Source organism: Carassius gibelio, chromosome B1, assembly GCF_023724105.1.
Source record: "Carassius gibelio isolate Cgi1373 ecotype wild population from Czech Republic chromosome B1, carGib1.2-hapl.c, whole genome shotgun sequence".
NCBI lineage: Eukaryota > Metazoa > Chordata > Actinopteri > Cypriniformes > Cyprinidae > Carassius > Carassius gibelio.
In genome coordinates, this window is record NC_068396.1 from 7024842 (window position 1) to 7045212 (window position 20371).

The 20371-nt window shown below is 35.1% G+C and overlaps 1 protein-coding gene and 2 long non-coding RNA genes across 4 annotated transcripts; 2 read left to right on the forward strand and 1 right to left on the reverse strand.

Moving 5' to 3' along the window:
- The first annotated feature begins 2166 nt into the window (after window positions 1–2166).
- LOC127948637 (interferon-induced protein 44-like) lies at window positions 2167–6586 on the forward strand. The gene is made up of 7 exons (XM_052545220.1): window positions 2167–2332; window positions 2458–2491; window positions 3105–3306; window positions 3452–3598; window positions 5047–5218; window positions 5977–6077; window positions 6203–6586. The coding sequence occupies exons 1-7, from the start codon at window positions 2257–2259 to the stop codon at window positions 6371–6373; spliced, it is 903 nt and encodes a 300-aa protein (XP_052401180.1). The 5' UTR covers window positions 2167–2256; the 3' UTR covers window positions 6374–6586.
- Window positions 6587–8568: 1982 nt separating this feature from the next.
- LOC127948645 (uncharacterized) lies at window positions 8569–12591 on the reverse strand. Its single transcript, XR_008152141.1, has 4 exons — window positions 12572–12591; window positions 9758–9909; window positions 8931–9017; window positions 8569–8808 (listed from the first exon to the last, which is right to left on the reverse strand). It is a non-coding gene; the product is annotated as an uncharacterized LOC127948645 (long non-coding RNA).
- Window positions 12592–12704: 113 nt separating this feature from the next.
- Window positions 12705–18457, forward strand: LOC127948644 (uncharacterized). 2 transcript variants are annotated; one of them, XR_008152140.1, is made up of 4 exons: window positions 12705–13083; window positions 14714–15310; window positions 15410–15510; window positions 17287–18457. It is a non-coding gene; the product is annotated as an uncharacterized LOC127948644 (long non-coding RNA). The 2 variants fall into 2 exon arrangements; XR_008152139.1 differs by having other exon boundaries at window positions 12712–15310.
- Window positions 18458–20371: the final 1914 nt, after the last annotated feature.

Genomic DNA, 20371 nt, shown 5'->3' on the forward strand with positions numbered 1-20371 from the left:
GGACTGAAATTAAGGGCTTTACATTTTCTATTCCGCCAAGATGGCTGCTCCAAATGGCGTGACGTCACGCAGAACGCCTATATTGTTACCCCCAGAACTCTACGACATCGAAAATAGTGCCTCTTAACCTTTACGCTGATAAAATCCAATGTGATTATGAATGTCAGCTCAGCTAGCAACACTGGACATCGGCCACACGGCAAATGTTATGGTGGCTCTGGCTGCTATAGTGTTGGCTAACGTTAATAAAATCTAATCAAAGGTAACACTAACTACCCAGTGAACGACCTGTTGCTCGCCATTCTCACTTTGCTTCGCTTCTTCTCAGTGGCAGCAGCGGCGGGAAACCGTAGTGGGCATGGCCAACTTGTCACTTCGAGGGTTACCAATAGAAAAACGCCTTTCATCCTGGTTGGTAGAGACCGCCCACTGAGCTACAGCTTCACGTGCAAATGAAACTTTTCAATTCGCAAAACTTTTCAACTTGCAAAACTTTTCAGCTTGCAAACCTATTCACCTCGCAAGCAAAATATTGTGACCCGCAAAAAAAGACAGCAGAAAAGAGAGCAAAAAGTTCTCGAAGTGCACAAGGAAAAATAAAGGTTTTCAAAGATTTACACGCACTGCAAATAATTATGTTATCAACTTCTTTATTTTTGAGCCTTAAGAAGACTTTTTTTTTGCAATATATATATTTTTTAATTACAAAATAATTAGTTTTACTCTCAAACACAATATGTTTGTTTGAATAAAAAAGACACAAAATTAACTCCATACATATCATGCTGATAGCATTTAAAATCAGTAAATTATTTCCATAATGCTGCCTTATTTGTATTTTTATCGGACATATATTCTGTACTTACTGTTTTTTGCACTTCTGGTTGGATGCTAACTGCATTTTGTTCCCTTGTGCCTATGTGCAATGACAATAAATTTTGCAATGACAAATTTATCCCCTATCAAAATTGTTGGGCTGATAAAAGCATGCACATGCCATTGGGATTATGAAGTCACATCCAAATCCCTTTCAGTTTCTATTTACAGTAAATGCAGCCTCATCTTGTAAACTTGTTATGAACAGCTTCTGTTTACAGCAAATGTACTCTGATCTTATGAATTTGTTAAGAGCAGTTTGTGTGTCTGATTCTGCTAAATGCAGCTTTTGTGGTTCACCTACATAATTCTACAATGTGATTTTATTAGGGTAAATGTATATTTGTAAATATTGGTAAAAGTTTTTAAAGCTTCATGTTTTTTTTTTTCAAATTTTGTTAGGTTGCAACCTTTATGCTAAATAAAACAAAACAAACAAAAACAAACTTTACAAATATATTAGAATTTAAATAAGAAATTACTAAGTAACCTAATGAATATATATATATATATATATATATATATATATAATTAGTATGTCTAACAGCAGAAAATCTGTTTTAATTTTAGTACAAAGTGTTAATATTTATGTTAGTCAGTAATTTGATTAAATTGCAGTCAACATGTTTGTATAGTATTAATCCAAAGTTCTACTAACTTAAAGGGACTATACATCCAAAAAAACTAATTCTCAAATAGCTCTAAACATGTATTAATTTCTTATGTCATGCAGTGAGGATGTTTCTTTTTATTCTATATTTTTATAATTGTTTTTTATTTTTATTTTTTTGAGAAGCAGGGACTGGACACAACAAATTACAGACATATTCTGTTCAGGGAATGTAGGACTTCAAACTGGGCATAAGGTTTACTTTAAGTAAACAGACCCAAAGCAAACAGACACTGGGTATATGGACAACTCTATTTGCTTTGGTTTTAACTTTGTGGTTATGGGGTATGGAGTATAGACTGAAGAGGGAAAAGATATAGAGCATGTTAGCATGAGGCTTCAGCATAATGTGTTAAAAAAAACAACAACAAAAATATTTGCACCTAATGGATACATCAAAGCAATGAAAAACAAACACAAAACAAATATCTGCACCAATGTGCATTTGGGAGTGTATACTATGCATGCCAATATGTAACCAACAGCTTGGATAACTGAAAAGAACAAGATCGTGTTGTGGTGGGTGGGAGGGTGGTGATTTTGAATTATGCATGCACACATTACAAAAGGCTTGCAAAAATGAAAGTGAAATTAAAACAGATACTTATATATAACAGTACTGATGTGGGTCTGATTTTAGTAGCTTCAGCTGAGACAAATCAGATGTGCTCAAGGATAGAGCTGATATAAATATATTGAAGAGAAAAAAGATGGGAATATCAGAGTCAAAACTAGTGCAATGGCCACTATCACCATCACCACCAGCACCATCACCACCAAATCCAGGTGAGAGGATCTTTTTACCACTTTTATTTTTAAATATCTATACACATATATTCTTAGAAAGACATTCTAATCTATAACTGTTGTTAACTGCTACGTATATATGACCTACGTATTTTTTTCGAAAGAACTGAAAGAACCATGGAGGAAATTTGACTGGGGGTAAGTTACAAATACTGTATAAGAATAATAATTATAAAGAAAATACACAATAAAAAAAAAAAAAAAATATATATATATATATATGTATATACCAAATGGTGATAAAAATATAGAAAACTATCCAATAATGAATGTGCAAACAAGCTGTTTGCAGATGTAGAATCCTGAGATGTGTTCTGTATTGTTCAGGTGCATAGCCTGAGGGGGGAAATAACTGTTCTCATGGAGAGTATTTAGATATAAGGTATATATAGGTATCTGCAGGATTATGATGATGCATCAGCCAATGTGTTATTAGGAAATAAACAGAAATATTTACCAATTTATTGTTAGCACAAAATGTAAAATATTAAAAAAGAGATCCATATAAAACATGATTCGTATAACAATTGTGGAATATGAACATTTAAACAAATAAGATCTAAATATGGTCTAATGAACTTAAATGACCTATAAATAAGTGCAGAATTTTATTTTTACTTTTTATGGGAAAGGTTTGTTAGATAATTTAATTAAAGTAAGCTATAATAAGTATGGTGATATTCTATTCCAGACATAGACAATATGACTTAATTGTGCCACGTAACAAAACATCTGTGTTTTCTTTTAACAGACAGAAAGAAGACCTAAAAAAAAAGCTGGAAAACGTTTGTCCGAGTCATGATGATGTAAACGACATCAAGATCCTGGTAACTGGACCGATCGGAGCAGGAAAGTCCAGCTTTATTAACTCACTCGATAGCGCCTTTCTGGGACGGATCACCTCTAGAGCACTAGTTAATTCAGCTGCTTCTGATCATAGTTTCACTAAAAATGTAGGTATTCACCACCTATGGCTGCATATCTTTTATAAAAGAACCAGAAATGTTGACCCACACTTGGGCATTGTAAGCATTTTTATCTAAGCGTATGAGGATTTCTTCAAAAATTTTCACAAATATGTTTGGTCATGATTTGCAGCTCAAAGGATTGACCATCAGAAGTGGGAAAAAAACATTGCCCTTCGTCTTCAAAGACATCATGGGATTGGAACCTGCAGCATTTGAAGGGTCACATACAGAAGATATCATCAGTGCTGTGTTTGGCCACGTTACAGACGGCTATAAAGTAATAAACCTATTAATTAATTAATCAAATAACCGATTTGTATGTGTGTAATATCAGCTGCAACTTGATCTCATGAGAATACGTGTGTATTTTTACGTTAAATGTGGTTCTACTTACGTTTTCATGCACTTAGAAACGTACAATTTTGACGTATTTATAGCAGTAAAACGTACAAATACTTACGTGTTAGCAGCTAAAAAAACGTAAATATTCTAACGTAAAGTGTGAATGTATATGAATTCCCATGTATTCATATTAAAATCGTGGCTTTAATGTTGTATTTAATTGTCATATCAATACATGTTTTTATTCAATTTATTGAAAGCAGTTTACTCGTCTACTTAATAGGAAACAACATTTCTGTGCATGCTGCAAACCATAGATACACAAAAGCACAGCATAGAATTACAAATCACATCCATTTTATTTGTTTGCTGTACTGCATATCTTTAGAATGCAGATGTTTGCAAGAAACATATCTAAATTCAGCCCTTTATCAATCGATCTTCATATTCATTCTCAGCAACAGCGTCCGTCACAGTCAAAGCTCGCGCTCGTTATGATTCGAATTTGAAAATCGCACCAGTGCGCCACGTTACGACATGGTTTACGGCACTGATATCGAACGCTCATTGGTCCTCATCCAATTCGTCACAGATTGCGACATGTCGTGTTTCAGTTTATGACATTTGAGTCCTGGCCACTGCGCCTTCACGGAGAGAAGACAGATACATAATTTCACGGATTAATAAATTAAATTCTGCTCTGTACCATATAAAAACTATTACCTCCCTATAGAGGACTGCGACTGGAACTCATTATCATTTGAACTACTTTTGGTACCACTTTTGATATTTTCGCAAATAATAAATGATTAACGTTACATTTGTTTGTCTGTTATTTGTTTATTTATAACTGTAACGTTATGTAGTTTTAAGAAATGGTTACGGGTAGGTTTAGGGGTAGGTGTAGGATTAACGTTAGTTGCCCAAAATATCGTTTTAATGTTATATTTTTACTAAAATTGTGTTTTACTATGTTTTATTCTTTTAACATTCTGTATAAAATGGGTAGGTTTAGGTTCGGGTGAGGTATAGGGATCTTACATTTATCAAAAAAATATATAAAAAGGGAAAATATACATAAATATTAAACAAATTAATCAGATATGCATTGAAAAGCACCTTCATGAGCAAATTTTTATGGATAACTGACTGTTCAGAGAACACGTTCTATCTGTACGTATTTGAGGTTGTTTTTACGTAAATTTCGATACGTATCGAACCTGTAATTACGTCCAGATAATACGTAAATGACACAGTAAAAACGTAAAGGCACATACGTATTGGACAGTTTTAATTTACGTCTAAATATGTACGTTTTGATTGTGAGATCAGGCTGGTAATATATCTGATGTCTAACACATTTGACTGAACTTCCAAACTCAGTTCAACAAAGAGGAGCCCCTCACTTGTAAGGATCAGCAATTCAACCAAAACCCCAACCTCTCCGACCAGTGTTTCTGCCTGGTTTACGTCCTACCTGCAGATGTATTCCAATACACAGATGATCGTCTTATTGACAAGCTGAAGATCATCCGCCAGAGAATCAGTGATAAGGGTAAAACTGCCCCCTAAATGATTTTCACTCATGAACTCACATTACATTACATTACTTTGGAGAGACGAGTCAGTATAATAATAGTGGGTTGGGTTTGTGTGACATTTTGTCATTGTAAGTTGACAACCTCACATTTTTATTTTTATTTTTATTTAACCTTTATTTAACCAGGAGAGTCCCATTGAGATTAAAAACCTATTTTTCAAGGGAGTCCTGGCCAAGAGGCAACAAGATTTACACAATTATAAACATACAAAGAAACATTAAAATAACACAGGTTATGAAAAACAATTGCACATTATTGAGGCAGTCTCCATTGCTTTCAGCTTAGTTTTAAAAGTGTTCAAGGACAAGAGCTCAGTCAGTTTCCAGTCCTTCTGCAGCATATTCCAAGCAAAAGGAGCCAAATGGACAAAGGCTTTCTTCCCCAACTCAGTGTGGGCAAAAGGAACAGAGAGCAGCAGCTGATCATTTGATCGCAGGGAGTAAGAGTCAACACTTCTCTGTGTGATTTAAATACAAAGTACAAAGCACATACAAGTTGCAAGAAAAGAACAAGTTGCATTTTAATGGCAAGTACAGTACACACAGGGCATGATGTAACTCTCAAGTTTGATTATTTACATTGCCCATCAGCCAGTATGTGGATAATTTATAGCCTAGACATATAAGCATTTTAACAAATGCTGCTACACATTTGCTCAATTTTGAGAAAAATAAAAAGCGTAACTTTTACATTGCCTCTGCATTTCCTGTAGGGATTTCTCAAGTGGTTGTCATGACTAAAATGGACGAAGCATGTCCACTAGTCAATAAAGATCTGAGGAAGATGTACACTAGCAAGAAAATCAAGGAGAAGGTGTGTGATATCATTCAAAGACATTCATGTGACACATGCGGTGAATTTTACATAATAGCCTATGTTGATCTGATCATGTCTATTTTTCAGATTTTCTTATATTCTCGAATTCTGTTTCTGTCCAGATGGAGTTGTGCAGTGCTAAATTAGGCGTGCCAATGACAAACATATTCCCTGTGAAGAACTACCACAATGAGATCGACACAAATGATGACACCGACGTTCTGTTACTAAAGGCTCTTGAACAGATTGTTCAGCTTGCTGATGATCGATTGCTGGGTAGTGATGGCTATTGAGAACTATTGATAGTTAGTGAGAAAAATAAATTGATTTCTGCATTTCCCAGTGTAGCTTTCAAAAAACCTTCCTTTGCTCACCATGAATATTGTTGGCTGTGTGACAAATTGCTTATGTTTCTTTAATGTAAGATGCTTAGGATAAAAGCATGAAATAGCATAATATGTAGCATAAAGCATAAAAGTAAACTTAAACTCTGGATTCAGAATTTATCTGTGAGTATCGTAGTCTTTGGCTTTGACTAGAATGTGCATCTTATCTCAGCAGATAAACTTCACCAGTGCAAAATTAGTCTTTGAATGAACCTCTATTCCAGTGGCTACTGTGCTTCTTGTAAAACATTACCAAAATGGGTTACTTGAACCCCTGGTTTCACAGACAAGGCTTAAGACCAGCCCCAGACTAAAATGTAATTCTGAGCTGTTCCAACTGATAGAAAATTTCACTGACTGATCTTTAAAAATAACTGTGCCTTTGTTTTGTCTCAAGATGCAAGCCAGAATTTTTTTTTACGGCATGTCAAGGAAAATTACTTAAATATCCTTAAAGGAACACTCCACCGTTTTTTTAAATAGGGCTTATTCACATTATTTCCTACATTTAGATAGGTGGGCAAATGCATTTTTGTGTCAGTGCATGCATTGTTTTAGTTTGACTGGGTCGGCGTTAGCTTAGCTTAGCACAATGAATGGAATCCTTTGTTGCCAGCTAGCATGGCCTGAGTAAAAGTGTCAAAAAAAATAAAAAAAACGCACCTAATTACTTCTTGTGGCCTGCGTATTCACAACGAGTACAAATAGCGATCCAGATTAACACTAGGCGATTTCCTAGGCAGATATTGTCTTAGGACTATATTATGGGGAAGCACAGGCGAAGCACTGCTACTTAGGCGAAGCACTGCTACTTCGGCGCAGAGATATCACGCAACACATGAAATCCCACGACTTCCGTCAACATACCGGCGTGAATAGTAGCTGCCTGCCTGGCTATTTTCCTTACAGTACACGAATGGCGATGAACATGGCTGATTTTGAGAGAGACGAAGAGGGTGACTTCTCAGACAGTCAAGAACCAGAACCATACCTATTTGAACCAGAGTTTACAGAAGACGAGCTGCGTGCTTTGGAAATAGAACGACAGTAGGAGACTGCGGTCAAGCCAGCCGCACTTCAGAAAAACACCGTCAAGCCAGCCGCGAGTGAAATTTATATGCGCGTGTATTAGTTGCGATCGTTCAACAGCCTGAGGACGTGAGGATGAGAGCCAACGTGAACTGGTGGTGTGAATGTGGGGGAATATGCCAATCTATGCCGACGGAAATAGAGTGTCTTTGCTGTAGAGAGTGGGATATGTTTTTGCCATTGATGACCAGGCTCAACACGTCAGATCAAGATGAGCGTGCCCGAAGTTGTGTCACATCTACAGAGGATTTCACGGCGCTGATCCATTCTGCAGTACTCGATTTTTTTTTCCGGTGTGACAAAGTGAACTGGAAAAAACGCCCCACGCCGAATGGACCAAATGGACAGCTGTCCACAGAGTAAGTGATTATTTTAATCATGACGCATGTATAGATCGACCCATATTATACCTGTATTCACATAGAGTTGATGTTTTCATGTGTTGCGTGATATCTCTGCGCCGAAGTAGCAGTGCTTTCTTCTGTGCTTCCCCATAATATAGTCCCAAGTCAATATCTGCCTAGGAAATCGCCTAGTGTTAATCTGGATCGCTATTTGTACTCGTTGTGAATACGCAGGCCACAAGAAGTAATTAGGTGGGGGTTTTTTTATTTTTTGATCACTTTTACTCAGGCGATGCTAGCTGGCAACAAAGGATTCCATTCATTGTGCTAAGCTAAGCTAACGCCGACCCAGTCAAACTAAAACAATGCATGCACTGACACAAAAATGCATTTGCCCACCTATCTAAATGTAGGAAATAATGTGAATAAGCCCTATTTCAAAAAACGGTGGAGTGTTCCTTTAATCCTCTGGTGTTGGTTAATGTATAATGTGACTGTGACAGTAGCAAGTTGTTAGTTCCATTACACGTCTGTAATTTACATTTAGCAACGATACTCACAGCTAAATTCTGAATCCAGAATTTAAGTTTACATTTATGCATTTAGCAGGTGGTTTTAATCCAAAGCATCTTACATTAGAGAAACATAAGCAATTTGTCACACAGCCAACAATATTCATGGTGAGCAAAGACAGGTTTATTAGAAAGCTACACTGGGAAATGCAGAAATTACTTTGTGTCAGTAGCTATCAGTATCCTCCAATCGATCATCAGCAAGCTGAACAATCTGTTCAAGAGCCTTTAGTAACAGAACGTCAATGTTGTCATCTGTGTCAATCTCATTGTGGTAGTTCTTCACAGGGAATATGTTTGTCAGTGGCAAACCTAATTTTGCACTGCACAACTCCATCTGGACAGAAACAGAATAAGAACATCTGAAAAATAGACGTGACTATCAATCAGATCAACATAGGCTATTATGTAAAAGTCACAGCCAGTGTCACATGAATGTCTTTGAATGATATCACACACCTTCTCCTTGATTTTCTTGCTGCAGATCTTTTTGGACCAATGGACATGCTTCATCCATTTTAGTCATGACAACCACTTGAGAAATCCCTACAGGAAATGTAGAGGCAATGTAAAAGTTAAATATTTTTCTAAAGATTTTGCAAATGTGTGGCAGCATTTGTTAAAATGCTTATGTTTAGGCTATAAATGTTCCACATACTGGGCCATGGGCAATGTAAATAATCAAGCTTGAGAGTTACATCATGCCCTGTTTGTACTTGCCACGAACATGCAACTTGTGTGATGTTGTCCACTTACACAATGATAAAACATCTAACCCAAACCCAACCCACTATCATTATACTGACTTCTCTCTCCAATGTAATGTAATATATGTGAGTTCATGAGTGGAAATCATTTAGGGTGCAGTTTTATCCTTATCACCGATTCTCTTGCGGATGATCTTCAGCTTGTCAATAAGATGATCATCTGTGTATTGGAATACATCTGTGGGTATGACATAAACCAGGCAGAAACACTGGTCGGAGAGGTTGGGGTTTTGCTTGAATTGCTGATCCTTAAAAGTGAGTGGCTGCGCTTCGTTGAACTAATTTTAGAAATTCAGCAAAATGTGTTATATATTACACACATACAATAATAGTAATAATGCATTTTATTTATATTGCACTTTACACATGAACACATCTCAAAGTGCTACAGGTGCACAGATAAAATAACTGAACAAAAAAAAGTCAAAAACAGCATTAAAACAATTATATTAAGAAAATGCATTACAAAATAAGTGAGTATATGAATAAGACATGCAGCTATAGGTTGTAAATACCTACCTTTTGAGTGAAACTATGACTGTAACCATCAGCTGCATTAACTAGTGCTCTAGAGGAGATCCGTCCCTGAAAGGCGGCATTGACTGAATTAATAAAGCTGGATTTTCCGGCTCCAATTTCTCCAGCTACCAGGATCTTGATGTCCTTTACATCTGGATGACTCGGAGAGAAGTTTTGTTATTTTGCACAAATGAGTCATATTGGCTGTCTAGAATATCGCCATACTTTGCTTAATTTAAATAAATTATATAACACTAATTTCCCATAAGAAGTAAAAATACAATTCTGCACTTATTTATAGGTCATTTTAGGTAATTAGACCATATTTAGATCTTATTTGTTTAAATGTTCATTTTCCACAACCAGTGTTAGGGGTAAGGAGTTAGAAAAGTAACGGATTACAGTAACTACATAACTTTTTTAGGTAAAGTAGTAAAGTAACACATTACACTAATAATATTGTTAACTATACTACGTTAGACTATAGGAATGTGCTTTCCTGCGTGACACAAGGTGTGTTTGCCTGTGTGTAAAGTTCCGGGCTGGGTTTCCCGATAACGATTGATCGTAGCGTTTAAGAGCAATTCTACGAGTAACTTTACGATCGTTTGTTATTGTTTCACGTGCGCTTCCCAACAATGAACATAAAGTACTCGCGCGTGCGTAGCTGTGCTTTAAGTGCTACTTAGGAGTCGCTATCCGTTTGTCAAGTGCTGAAATGTCATCTTATAGAATGACTCTTAACTTTAGTACACGATTCTTTATTGACGTTAACCTAATGCTGCGTTCCAGACAGACAACTTATAATATAATAGTATTATATTATTATATTATATTCTACATAATAATAATATATAACGTACTTATACAGTAGAGAGAGACAGAGAGAGCGAGACATGGAGTTACCGGGTCTAGTACATACATAGCTGGTTCTCGTGCACTTCAGCAAGTCATTGACATTTTTACATGCATAAAGACAACTTAATTATTTTTTTCTTAAAATAGCCTTATGAAATGTTTATTACCACTCACGAATTGCACTGAGAGTCATCCTGCGTTCACTTCATGAGCATTTGACGGTTTGATTTAAGTACAACTAGCTTCATACCACAAACCCAGGTACAAAAGGTACTCACTAGAACACGTCAAAATCTGTATTTAAAATAATTTAAAGACAAGTATTTTCCAGAAATGTATTACTATTGTTCAGCAGAATGTACATAGCTTACTACTACTAAAATAAAATATACTTTTATGGAATAACCACACAACATTTCTTCCATGTTTTATTTTTAATAGTAAATCACCCTTGTTTACCAAAAAAAAAAAAAAAAAAAAAAAAAAACTAAAAAGTTTGCTTAATTTTCAATAATTAAAAGAAAAACTAAATTAATATTTTATGCCTTAATTTGATAACCAGAAAAATGTAAACACACAAAAGAATTTCTGAGAATTTTTCACATTTCATAAGGCTATTTGTAGAAAAAAATTGAATAAATTAAGTCGTTTTTATGCATTTAAACAATTAGACATGCTAAAACACAGAATTTGGTAACAATAAAATATGGTGAAGAAAAAAATAACTAATAGGGCCCTAAAAAGTAAAGTAATAAATAGTGAAGTTACACTGTAAAAACTTATTTAACAGTTTAGTTGTTTCAATTATTTTTTTTTATGTTGACACAACTTGCAGTTACTGAATTTGTTCATTCAACTAAAAACTTTAAGTTTTCAGTGTCTCAACTAGTTTGAAAGTTGACGGAATTAGGTTATTTGTCCTCATAACTTAAAAAAAATGTGTTGACTCAATTCAATAGCAATATCACATTCACAACGTGAACTGCCCACCCATCAAGAACTGTATACATCCAGAGTGAGGAAAAGGGCTCAGAAAATCACTCTGGATCCCTCACATCCAAGTCACCCCATCTTTGAACTTTTGCCATCTGGCCGGCGACTCAGAGCCGCAAACACCAGAACAGCAAGGCACAAGAACAGTTTCTTCCCCCAGGCAATCTACCTCATGAACAGTTAAATGTTCCCTACTTATGCTTATAAACGTGCAATATCCTTATATTTATTTGTTAACCCTTGTTCGGTTCTTTAAGAATACCCCCACCGAACGGGGCGTCAGGAGAGGACATGTTGTTACAACTCGTAGTGGATTTTATTTATTCTTGGTTCATTTTTAATTACAGTTGATTAGTCCACAAATATCAGCAGCAGGTTATAAACCTGGAGAAATAGAGAGGTTATGTAAACAACACTGATAACCATAAAATCTAAATATAGATTACATAATATAAACAAATATAAATTTCAATATAGTCAGTATTTAATCTTATAAATATCATATACTTTGTGTAGCCATTTAGTTTAAATACTAAGCACATGCATATTAACACAGAAATGCAACAACTTCACACACACCAAATATACAATGTCAATGTTACACATTAAACCAATAGCGTTCTCAGTCTGTTAGCTCAAAGTGAAAAACAGTGAGTGTAGTTCTAAGTGGCATCGCTGAGCATAGTAATCATTACAAAATGTAAAGTGATCAACTACATTACCCATCCAGCACCGCAAACAGGAAGTAACTCGTGTGACAGTGAAACGCTCCAATTTCAAACATTTGCCTTTTTATAGCCACGGATACTATCGAGCCGACAATATTAAACATCAGATCGCACACAAGGTTTTATCAGCGTGACCAAAGTAACAGTTATCAATAATACAAACCGCGCACATATAACGGCAGCACAGCAGTAACGCAACAGACAACTAACTCAATGGATAAAAACAGCAGCTTACCGGTGGCGCATCTCTCCTGACGAGACAACATGCCAAAATGAATACTCGCTCCCACTTATAGCCCGCGCTCATTTATTACTGGATTTAACACACCTGTTTGGGATTTGACTGGTCCATGGTTCAATCAGGTAAGTGAAACCTCCCACCTATTATCCTGCGTTACATTACGAACACCCGTGACATCCTAGAACATTCCTGCATCTCACTCAATCCTATTCCATTATCATTTATAGCACAATTGTTTATACACTTATTTATTTGCCAATTTGTACATTTTTTTTATTATTTTTTTTGTCTGTGTGTTGTTGTCTCTGTGTACTGGAAGCTTACGTCACTAAAACAAATTCCTTGTATGCGTAAGCATACTTGGCAATAAAGCTCTTTCTGATTCTGATTCACTTATCACGAGATCTCGTCATTCTCCTGAAGGCTGTTGAAGAGAGAAGAAGGTAGTCAGCTATTCTAGTCAGTTTCTCCTCAAAGTTTGGACATTTGACTAGAATACAACTTTGGTAAGTAAAATATTCGTATTTATTGGCTTAATGTGTAAAATTACATCTGTTGTCTCAGAAGAGTAAGTATGGTTTAAAAAGTCGTATATTCTGTATGTAAGTTACTGTATGTAAATGTTCATTTCTTGGCACTCTGAAGCCTCAAAATACAGGCGGTTCCACAGTATTTTCCTTATAAATATTAAAACAGATATTCTCCCATGCGGGACAGTGGAGCTGAACGAATGTGGATGTAAGGACGAAAGAACCTGAGATACTTAGATCTCCTGAGAAACAGACAATACTAACATAAACGGGCATCTTGAGACACCCCACAGAGTGGAGGAGCAGGAGACCTCCTCCCCTTCTGGCCATTTGTTTCATTTTAAGTCCCTTCACCCATTCTTCCTACTACTCAGTCTGCTCAAAATGATTACATGAAAATGTCAATGCAAGTGAACTAACACTCATGTCTAGTATCATTGGAAATGCCTCAGTGCAACTGGTACAATGGTCTCAATCTTACAAAAGTAGATTAGAAGATAATACAGATCTGAAGAGTCAAGAGATATCTTGATTACTGTGATGGGAGTGCCCTTACCTTGGGCATTTACCTTGAGTTGTAAAACCACCCAGGCTTGGGACCTGAGGTAATGCAAATTCCAATTGTTAGTTTCTGTCTCCATCTCGGGGGATGTTTGTCTTGGTCTGAGGTATTTAAAGGATTGCAGCAAAAGGATCAGGGCGATTTCTGTAGCCAGAAAGCCCGTAGTGTGTTGTGTGTCTCTTCACTTCATACTAAGTATTTTCTATAAGGTCAGGTATGCAAATTTTGCTTTTAAATTCATCTTTGAGAATTTGATGTTTTGTATTGATATGATTGATGTGTTTCAATTGGATGTGTAATTGGCAAAATACATATCTACCTGACTGTTAATAAATTGTTACATTTTGATTCTATTCTGTTTTACTCTGTAATTATTGACTAGTAGATTACATTGTATCCTTGTTAGCAACATGCGCACCCGAATGAATGAGTTAATATAAAAATAGAGTTAACTAGAATAATCAAATGTCAGAAGAATATTAATTTAAAAGGCATACAACCAATTTGCATTTCAACCTAAATTCGAGATCATAAGAAAATGGAGTCAGATTAAATAAATAATGGAGTCAGATTTGAGTTTTAACCTAAATTAAATAACTCTACGCGCTGAAAGACAGAACACGCAGGAAACCTTCATCCAGCACCGGATAACTTCCTTGGGCCGAGTGCCTGGACCTTATATGGAGAACGATAAAACTACAGTTTGAATGTATTATTTGAGCCCAGGGCTGCGTTAGGGACCGTTCAAACAGAGCGCGAGAGCGCAACGGATCACTGTATGGATTAAGAACGGCGGGAATAAAAAAAAAAAGACCTGCTCTAAACCTGACAGCGTAAAACTTCCGTCTGAATACACATCGATTAAAAATTAGTGAAAAAAAGAAGATTACTACTCGAACTGTGTCTTTTCTGCATGTTATAAGGGAAACGAATGAGCACCATAGATGAGCACCTCCCTCAGAGTTCTTCTGGAGCGCGTAACTTAACGTTACATTTGATATCGCTGACATAAGCTTAGTTCTAATGATCTTTTTCTTTTTACAGTCTACGGTTCAGATGAAGTTCTGAAGGTAGCGTTACAAACTCTTCTTTCCGTTTTCTGAAGTAACGTTAGCCATTCAAGTGCCTCACTAGAACCCAGAACCCAGTGTAATGCTGCGTGAATATCTGTTTTTATACAGTCTATGGTGAATATACGGTCATAAGTAAATTGCATACGTTCAAATCTATATATTTTAGAAGTAAAAGTAATAATAGCATATATCTTGTATAAATAGAGATACAATAACGATCGACACAAATTTGCTAAATTTCCTTTTATTGTGTTATAATTATGTGTTGTGTCATTTAAAAGCATCGTCTGGATGGTATAGTTTGTCTTTGGCATTTAATACAAACTTGTCAATACATTTGACTTTCTCTGTAAAGATTTATTTATATATCTATGTTTATTATTTTACAGTGTTTTAACATGTTTTTGTATTTTTCATGTTTATGATATTTTTGGATGACTGAGGATTCAGCGCAGAATTCAATAATCCTGTGGATGGACCGCAGCGAGTCCTTTTGCAGTTGTTTCCATCAAAATGATATGCAGACATAATGTAAATGGAATTTACATTGTAGAGCTTGGACAAAGTTGTAAGTAAATTTTTTTATTTATAATTGCACATCTATTGAAGTCTATATGCTTTACGATTGTAAGGCCCTGTTTAATGCATCCCTTTGTTTTTATTAAAGCACACAGGCTCTGCGCAGGAATTCATCAAGGACATGACTGCTGGCATTACGCTTGTGGATGACCAATCTGAGTACCATCAGTCTGCAGTGCTGTGGTTCAGGTAATAGAAGAAGAAGAAATCTGGGTGATCTGGGGTTGTAACATGTTGTGGGGTTGTATACTGTGTTAGACTATCTGGGACTGGGACTAACAGAAATAAACTAATTCAGGTTTAAAACGACTTGAGGTTTAGAAAATTACAATTTTCTTTCTTTTTCTTTTTTGGGTGAACCCTTTACGAAAATGTAGATATTTGCATTGGAAAACAGCTTCAAAATTTAGAGAACATAATTTGACATTATTTTCCCTTCAGTTTTATTCTTTGAATTTTCTATAATTGGTATTAAAAATGTCTTTATAAAGTGTTGAATTTATCTTCATAAAACCACCAGAAACCCTGTTTATGGACATAACCATTCTTTATTATTTTGCTGAATACTGTTTTGAATCCTGAAAAATGTTCAGTGCTAGAATATAGGCCATTAGCAACTTTGCTTATAGGATTATTTCACCGAAAAATTTAAATTAGGCCATGTTTTACTCATTCTCAAGGCACCCTATGTGTATATGATTTTATTATTTCAGACGAATCTGATCTGAGTTGAATTTAAAATTGTCCTGGCTCTTCCAAGTTATTTAATGGCAGCAGACAGGTGTGTTTTTTTTCTCAGCAGTCCAAAAATAGTCTAATAAAATGCACCCATCCATCAATAAAACGTGTCTCACATGACTCTGGGGGGTGAATAAAGGCTTCCTGTAGCAAATCGATGCGCTTTTTGTAAGAAAAATATCCATATTTAAAAAGTCGTAAACACTCATACGTGCAAGCCTAATTTTGTGATTCTACTTCGTGATTGGCGTATTGTTGTCTCTACTCCGCTCTTCCGTGTTCGTCACTAATCATCGGTTCATGCATGACCCTTATGTCCTATTTTCATCCACCCGGAATGGCTCTCACGAAAGTGAGAGAAAAGTGTTTAAATATGTTTTGAATAACATTTTAAATATGTATTTTTTTTTTTACCAAAACACATGGATTCGCTACAGGAGGCCCTTATTCACCTCTCAGAGCCATGTGAGGTACTTTTGATTATGAATTGATGCACATTATTTGACTACTTTTGGACTGTTGAAAAAAACACCCACCTATTGCCATAAATATTTTTTTATATAATACGACTGGATTTTCTCTGAAAGAAGAAAGTCATACACACCTACGATGCCATGAGGGTGAGTAAAACATACATGGGTTAACCAACCCTTTAAGAGTCATGCTTTACTCTGAACATGCAGTGCAACAGACTATTATTTAAAAGGAATACCTATTTACACCAATATATTTTCTGATCATTGTATAAATGGTGTGACAGATTAGACACTTAGAATTGGATTAAGAATAAAAACCTGAATGTTGTATTGGTTTGTCACATTTTATGAATTCATTCAGAAATCATGTAGAATACCACTGAAGAAAATACTTCCCCCCCCCATTTTTCGTATAGTTGGTTCTGGGGGTGTATTTTACACTTATCTTCTCATGGGATTTGAAACTCTTTGTGTTCAGCAGAACAAATTATTTTGTACAGGCTTTTAACAATTTAATACAGGAAGTTATTTTGAATGGTTCTAAACGAAACCGTTGAGGAGCACCATTTACTTTTGACTTTCATTTTTGGTGAATTTTTTCAAAATATCTTCCACTTGAAGATGAATTACAATTTGCATTTATTGGTAGCTGTGCTTTTAACAAAACACACAACTTTAATAGTGTATGTACATATGTGTGTTCATTTGATATAAATTTATTAAGTAATGTAATATTTTTTTCTTTTCCCAGCCATCCGGTGACATTAAGGATGTTGAGAAAGAAATTGAAGAGGGCATTCTGATTGTAACTGAAGAACAGCAATGTGATGTGCTTCCCAAGGAATAACCAACATTGGTCTCATTTGGACATCCTGTCATCACTGACATCTCCCATGTGCCCAAGGCATTTGGACTCCTAATGGGTCTGTATGCAGTGAACATCCACTACCTCCAGCGCATTAAATACACCATTGAGGCTCTGCAAAAACTTGTGAAGATCTGCTGCTCCCACCATGTGCTCGCTACAGCGGCAGTAACTGTAGGTGTGGGGGAGTGAATGTCCAGCGCTCTCTTCACCCTCAACACCACAAATAAGGTGTCCTTGAGGAAGGCACAACTTCTCCCCGGGCGCTGAAGCATAAATGGCTGCCCACTGCTCTGGGTGTGTGTTCACTTTGTGTGTTCACTGCCGTGTGTGTGCACTTTGGATGGGTTAAATGAAGAGCACAAATGTATGTCATGTCACTTTCACTTTTCAGTGTTCATGATGTGTCCATCGGCTCCACCGCACTCTTTCTTAAAAAGTAGTGTGTTTTTTTTTTCTTTTTTTTCTTTTGTTCCTTTCACTACATTTTAGAAATGTACATTAAAGTTTATCATGTCATGACTTGGAATATGCATGTTCTCATGTAAACAAATGTTGTTTCACCTCTCATTTTCTTAAACAGTATGTACAAATTTTTAGTATGTAGCATTATGATGGGGGACGAGTTTGGAAACTTTCAAGATCCTTCTGATGTAAACACTTCTGTCTGGTCATGTTGTGCTATGAAATTTAGAATCTGACTTTAGATCTTTGTGCTTCCATGTGCATTCATTCCATTTATATCTTATTATACAGAAGTACAGGGTTAATATGCAGAGTTCAACCTTCTGATTTTCATATTGAGTTATGAAATTAAAAACAATCCCTGTGGTTTTGATCTGATGAATTGAAATACAACTATTTGTTTCTCAATCCCATGCCAATGTTATTTATTATACATCACAAGTGTCGGTTCAGATCTTCAGGCATGTGTTTGTATTTTGCATTTTTTGTTTTGTTTATCAATTATCAGTTGATGTGTTGACAGCAAATTGCTTGTTCAATTTAAATGTGAATGTGTTGTCTCTATCATTAAATAAATTACATTAAAAAAGTGTTTTGTCATCTTTATTTAAACATTTAAGGCAGTGGGGTAACATTTGTTTATGATTATTGATCGAAGTAAAAAAAAAAATCCCTATTGACACAACATGATTTAGTTGACTGGACTAGAAAATAATAGTCAAGTCAACTTAAAGAAATGTGTTACCTGGACTAATTCCACTCTAATTTGAAGTTTTTTCAACAATTTTTTTTGTCAAGACAACAAAATATTTTTAGGCAGCGGGGTAAAAAAATATTTTTAGTTGACTCAACAAATTCTTTTTTACAGTGTATTTTTCAAATGCAGTAACTAAAGTAATCTAATTACAATTTACAGAAGTAACTAGTAACTAATTTCTTTTTTTGAGTAACTACCCCAACACTGTCCATAACTGTTATACGCATCGTGTAGGCACATGCACATTTTGGAACTTCACTACAGTAAAGTCTTAAATTGAAGAAAAAAAGTAGCTTTTTTAATATTTTACATTTTGTGCTAACAACTTAATTGGTAAATAATTTATTTCAACATATTGGCTGATCATCATCTTGCACACACACACATATATATTTATATACCTTATATCTAAATAATCCACATGAAGATAATTATTTTCCCCCTCAGGCTATGCACCTGAACAATACATAACACATCTCTGGATTGTACATGTGTAAAAAGCTTGTTTGCACATTAGTAATTCTTATAACAATTAATCATTCTTGCATGTTTATTATTGGATTTTTTTCTATAATTTATCACAAATGGTATTTTTTATTTAATTGTATTGTCTATTTTCTGTATAATTATTATTCTTATATAGTATTTGTAACTTACCTCCAGTCAAATGTCCTCCATGGTTTATCCAGTTCTTTGGAAAAAAAAAATATGTAGGTAATATATTGCAGTTAACTACAGTTATAGAGTAGCATGTCTCTCTGAGAATATATATGTGTATAGATATTTAAAAGTAAAATGTGGTAAATAAAGATCCTCTCACCTGGATTTGTTGGCGGTGGTGATTGTGATGGTGGCCGTTGCACTGGTGTTGACTCTGATGATCCAATTTTTTTTTTCACTTCAATATATTTACATCAGCTCTAACCTGGAACATAAGCTGATTTGTCTCAACTGAAACTACTAAAATCAGACCCAAACCAGGACCGTTATGTATATATGTATCTCTTTCAACTTAACTTTAATTTTTGCAAGCCTTATGTAAAGTTTGCATGCATAATTAAACATCACACCCCAACCACTATGGAGGACCAAAAATTTGTTTTACATGCTATGTAAACCATATTACAAATGCTTTGTCATATATATATATATATATATATATATATATATATATATATATATATATATATATGTGTGTGTGTGTGTGTGTGTGTGTGTGTGTGTGTGTGTATACATATATATAGGTAATGTATATACATTATGTTACTATTTCTTTTAATTTCCTTTATTTCAGTTTGAATAAATTTGTAAAAAAAGTTACATTTTGTTTTTGTTTTGTTTTTAGCATAAAGGTTGCAACCTAACAAAAACATTTACCAATATTTACCAATATACATTTACCCTGAAAAAAAAAAAAAAACACAAAAGCTGCATTTAGCAGAATCAGACACACAAACTGCTCTTAACAAATTCATAAGATCAGAGTGCATTTCCAGAAAAAAGAAGCTGTTCGTAACAAGTTTACAAGATGAGGCTGCATTTATTGTAAATAGAAACTGAAAGAGTCTTGACTGACACATTCTTGTCCCATGCTGTTCATTATAATCTAGATGGGCTCACAAAATAAATAATAGCATATAAAGTGAGTTCTAGTAAGAAAGTATTTAGTATTATGCATATGTTTTTAATGCCTCTTAATATCTATTTTGTTTTCATAAATGAGGGTGAATAAATTATTTTTTTAAACAC

Coding starts and splice junctions, on each gene's coding strand:
- LOC127948637 (XM_052545220.1), top strand. CDS start 2,257: ATGGGAATATCAGAGTCAAAACTAGTGCAATGGCCACTATCACCATCA. Junction 2,333..2,457: donor ACCATCACCACCAAATCCAG/GTGAGAGGATCT, acceptor TTTTTTCGAAAG/AACTGAAAGAACCATGGAGG. Junction 5,219..5,976: donor CCAGAGAATCAGTGATAAGG/GTAAAACTGCCC, acceptor CATTTCCTGTAG/GGATTTCTCAAGTGGTTGTC.